General features: G+C 32.8%; 1 protein-coding gene across 1 annotated transcript; it reads left to right on the top strand.

Moving 5' to 3' along the window:
- The first annotated feature begins 1,891 nt into the window (after nt 1-1,891).
- LOC111783453 lies at nt 1,892-2,729 on the top strand. The gene is made up of 2 exons (XM_023664382.1): nt 1,892-1,971; nt 2,095-2,729. The coding sequence occupies exons 1-2, from the start codon at nt 1,936-1,938 to the stop codon at nt 2,644-2,646; spliced, it is 588 nt and encodes a 195-aa protein (XP_023520150.1). The 5' UTR covers nt 1,892-1,935; the 3' UTR covers nt 2,647-2,729.
- Nucleotides 2,730-4,645: the final 1,916 nt, after the last annotated feature.

Here is a 4,645-nt window from a genome sequence, read left to right as displayed (position 1 = left end):
AAAAAAAAAAAAAAAAAAAAAAAAAAAAAAAAAAAAAAAAAAAAAAAAAAAAAAACATGAAAGGTGTAAATTTGATATATTTTTTAAACGTGGTTAATTGGATTTTGGAGAATTAGAATATAGCTTCTGTTGGATGATGAAGGTTCCACATTGGCTAATTTAGGGAATGATCATGGGTTTATAAGTGAGGAATACTAACTTCATTCGTATGAGGCGTTACTCAAAGCAAAACCATGAGAGCTTAAGCTTAAAGTGGACAATATCATACCATTGTGGAGAGTCGTGTTCGTCTAACAGCTTGATACCTTAAAAGGAAGAGTACATAAATAAATAAAATGATTAAAGTTTTTTAATTTTTTGAAATTTCAACTAAACTTTATAAAAGTATTTCAAATAGTCCAACCACGTTTAAGGGGCGTTTGTTTTAAGGAAAAAAAAATTAATTAATTAAGGGAACACATTTAATTTTTTTTAAACTCCAAAAATAATTTTTTTATTTTTTATTTTTTTTTTACATTTTCGAGCTTTTAAAAATAACATTAAAAAATTTAAAATAATTTATGAGATATAAATAAACGGTTTCGTTCATATATTAATGGTTTGAATATTTTCACTGGTATTTTTTAAATAGAGCACTAACAGTAAAAATATTTTTAATTTTTTTTTTTAAAAAGTTAACCGATATTAGTAATATTTTAAAATTTAAAGGTATTTTTTGAAATATTATTAAATATTTAAAGATATTTTTAAAACAAAATATTTATTGAGGATTTTTTTTAATATAAAGATATTATTGAAACATTTTGAGACAAAATACAAAATATAAGAATATTTTTATTAATTTAATTTTTTTAAAATGTTTTGAAAAACTCGAAAGAGTTTATCTACCTCTTATAGATTACTTTTCTCTTTTGTTCCAATCTATAACTTAAAATTTTTATATTTCTCATACGTTTTTTCCTCAGCTCTTCAATACGCTCTTAATCTCTTTCTTCCGTTTCTCAATCTCTAAAACGTCATCAATTCATCATTTCATTTCTTTTATCAACATCAAAACTTTAAGTAAAACGTGATGAACTTAAAAGATCAAACGATTGAATCCCAAAATATTTCTAACAGAACCTCTCGAGGTTAGAAAACCACGCTAATCATCGAGAGTATTTTTAAACATTAAGAAATCAAAATGTTATTTAAAAACATTAAATAAAATATATTTTGGTTGAATAATTTTTTTATTTTTAATAATAATATTTTATTTGTGTGTTTACTAAAAGTTCTTCCATAGTTGACTTTTATAAGTAATCTATTTTACAGAGTAATTATAGCAAAACATAAAAATATTTTAATACTAATTTTAAGTACAAAAATTATTTAAACAAAAAAAAATTAAAAAAAAGAAAAAAAAATCATTAAAGATATAAAATTCCAAAAATAAATAAATAAATAAATCATGAAAAGGCGTTGAAAATTGTCCAATTAACACAACCATACCCTTATCATTTGCAATCACCCCCCCAACCCTAGAAATTTTGACTCTTGTAAGGGTATTTCCGTAATTTCACCACCCCTGAATCCGCGTCACTCATTTACCGAAAATAAAAATAAAAAAAAATTTACTCAACTGGAAAAAAGTAGNCGAATCCGCGTCACCCATTTACCGAAAAAAAAAAAAAAATTTACTCAACTGGAAAAAGTAGCCGTTAAATATTCATATAGGATAAGGAAAAAAAAAAAGGAAATTGCAGCCGAATTTTAATTAATTATTTAATTTTGTTTCCATTTGAGTATGAGACAAAAATGCAAGAAAAAGGGAAATGCTTTGATTATTATAAATAAATAAATAAATAAATAATTATGTTTTAATTTTGTTGCTCTATAAATGAATGAAAATTCCAGAATTCCCCATTCTTCAATTTCTCCTTCAAGCATTCATCAATGGAAGATTTGGGCTATCTCTGGAGCTACCAAGAGGTTCTTCCCATCTTTTTCTCTCTATTTTTCGTCTCTAAATTGCATTTTCGTTCATGGGTTCGAACAAATTCGAAACAAAAACAAGTTTTTTTCATCTGGGTTTTCTTTGATCTGAATCTACAGGGCATTGATGAGCTAAAACAGAGGCTTCTCTACACAACAATTGAGCTCGAATCAGTAAAAATGGCGGCCAATCAAGAAATGACAGAAAACAAACAGAATCTAAAGAATCTCTTCAATCTTCTTCAAATTGCTTATAAAGAAAGAGACGAAGCAAAGAATCAGCTTCAGAAAGTGTTGAATAAAGCAAATTCCGGCATTACTGAGTCCAATAGCCTCTCCGGCGGCGGCTCCGACGCCGCCGTTTCGTCGCCGGATTTCTCGAGCGTTGGGGATCCGGTGATTGAGAATTTTGTGAAGGGGAAGAAGCTGCCGGAGAAGGGGAGGTTGTTGCAGGCTGTGATGGAGGCAGGGCCGTTGCTTCAGACGCTGCTTGTGGCGGGGCCGCTACCTCGGTGGCGGAATCCGCCGCCGGTGCAGTCGTTGAAGGTTGTTCCTCCGCCTGTTTTGATTAATAATAGTCCAAGAATATGTTCGAATTCTATGATGAATTTCTCTGATTCTTACAGTTTTGGGTCTCAGTTTCAGTCTACGAAGAGACAGAGATTACATTGATGTTCATATCATTGCTTATATTCTATTGTAAAAATTACTTTATTTTTTTTCTACATAATGTATTTTTGTTTTACAAAATATTGTTTAATAGTCGACGCGTTTTTACCTTCAACTTTATTCGATTTGCAATCTTACCTACCCTAATAGATGAGAATCGCTCTAAAATGATCATGTAGCTATTAAGAACGAGAGATGTCGACGAGATAGAACAGGGACAAGGAAGTCTTTTGTTTTTTCGTCCCCACTTCATATTTCAATCTCTGTTCTCATTAAAAAAAAAACGCAAATCTCAAAATTTATTACTAAACTTGTAATTTAACCCATTCAAAATTATGAACTTTAGTCTAGACGTTTGTAATTATTGTATGAACATGGTCGGCCAAATCCCATAATTTTAATGTTTTAGGGATTGATTTAGCGCGTTGATTTTATTAAATGAATTGATTACGAGTAATATTTCAACCATTGAATAGGAAGTGTTTTGTTTAAGAGAAGTGTCCTCGTTGTTAATAGATAAAGTTTAGAAAATATATTCTCCCCTCGAGTTGTTATTTTTGTTTCAATTATTTGTTTTGGTGTATTTCAATAAAGAATCAAAGCCAACATATGGTATGAGAGGTAGGATGCCGAACAAAATATCGTCACCACAAAAAGTCTTCAGAGGAGATGTAACAATGATAAAGAGTTGAAAGGAGGGGAGTGTAATGCTCCAATACCGTTACTCACGAAGAGTAACTACAAAGCAAGTTCGATACAGATGCGTGTTAATATACAGGCACAAGGTGACTGGGAGGGTATCGAGCATGGTGACAAATCGAGGAGCTTTTGCACATCTCTTTGTGTGTTAGATGATGCACCATCCTCCTTAGTTGCATTATGACACTTGTCTATCTTGGCTCTCTCGTGGCCAGATGGGCGCCAGTTGAGGGTCACTCCTTTGCTTGTCATTACATGAGGGTCACAACCTACTCTTTTTGTCATAGTCATGCTTGTCCAAGGCATGTCGCCCATGGCCGCATGCCCGTGACACGCCGAAACCTTTGCCTTGTACTACTTTATTGCTTTCTTTTACCGCTTTCATGTTGTATTATTTCTTTCTTGTTTTCTTTAAGAGTATGGCATTTTGGCGACGCTTTCATGTTGTATTATTTCTTTCTTGTTTTCTTTAAGAGTATGACATTTTGGCGATGTCATGGCTACGCCTGGTAAACATCGAAATGCCTTAAAATGTACTGTAGGGGATGCGACTAGTTGTCAGATTCTCCATACCCGAAATAGTTATATATTGTTTAAGCTGTTGTTGTTGCATTTTTGCTTACATGCTATATAACACCTCTCTTTCTCTCTCTCTCTTTCAAAACTCTTTTTTCAAAACCTCGAAGTAGGCTTGTATTCACATTGCCCGACCGTAGGCAACGTAACTCGAAGTAGGCTTAACTCACTCAGTGCAGAGAGTGGGTGCTGCACAATCACCAAATCCGCTACCTAGAAACCGCGATTGTGACACTTTTCATAGTATGGTTGTGACACCATGCACACTATGTTAGCATGATTACTTCAGGACTATGAAACACTTATACACCACAAATATACTCATGAAAGTTTTGTTTATGAAAGAGCAAATGTACGACATGCATCATACATTTATGTCATGATTTTGAGCTATGGGGACCTCATGCATCTTGTATGTTCACGTGCATCAGGATAATTTTCGTTATGATGAATACGGGCGTGTACATTACGATATCTATGTACACGATGATATCTAAATACAACATGAGCATGCGCTAGGTGAAAGGTAGGCTCAAGAGGTATGTATACACTTGCCTAGTGGGTCCATGTGCGCGTACATGAGCCGTGTGTAGAGAAGTACTACACATCTAATTTTAGCCCAGCCTAGAGAGCAGAATTGAAGGCCATGAAATGTCTTTATGAAAGGATAAGTCCTACCATCACTACTTGTGTATGCATTTCCCGACTCCAATAGTGGGGTTGCTTA

The sequence above is a fragment of the Cucurbita pepo genome, chromosome LG20, assembly GCF_002806865.2.
Source record: "Cucurbita pepo subsp. pepo cultivar mu-cu-16 chromosome LG20, ASM280686v2, whole genome shotgun sequence".
Classification (NCBI taxonomy): Eukaryota; Viridiplantae; Streptophyta; class Magnoliopsida; order Cucurbitales; family Cucurbitaceae; genus Cucurbita; species Cucurbita pepo.
The sequence above is the reverse complement of the archived record's forward strand: the minus strand, read 5'-3'. Positions and strand labels throughout refer to the sequence as shown.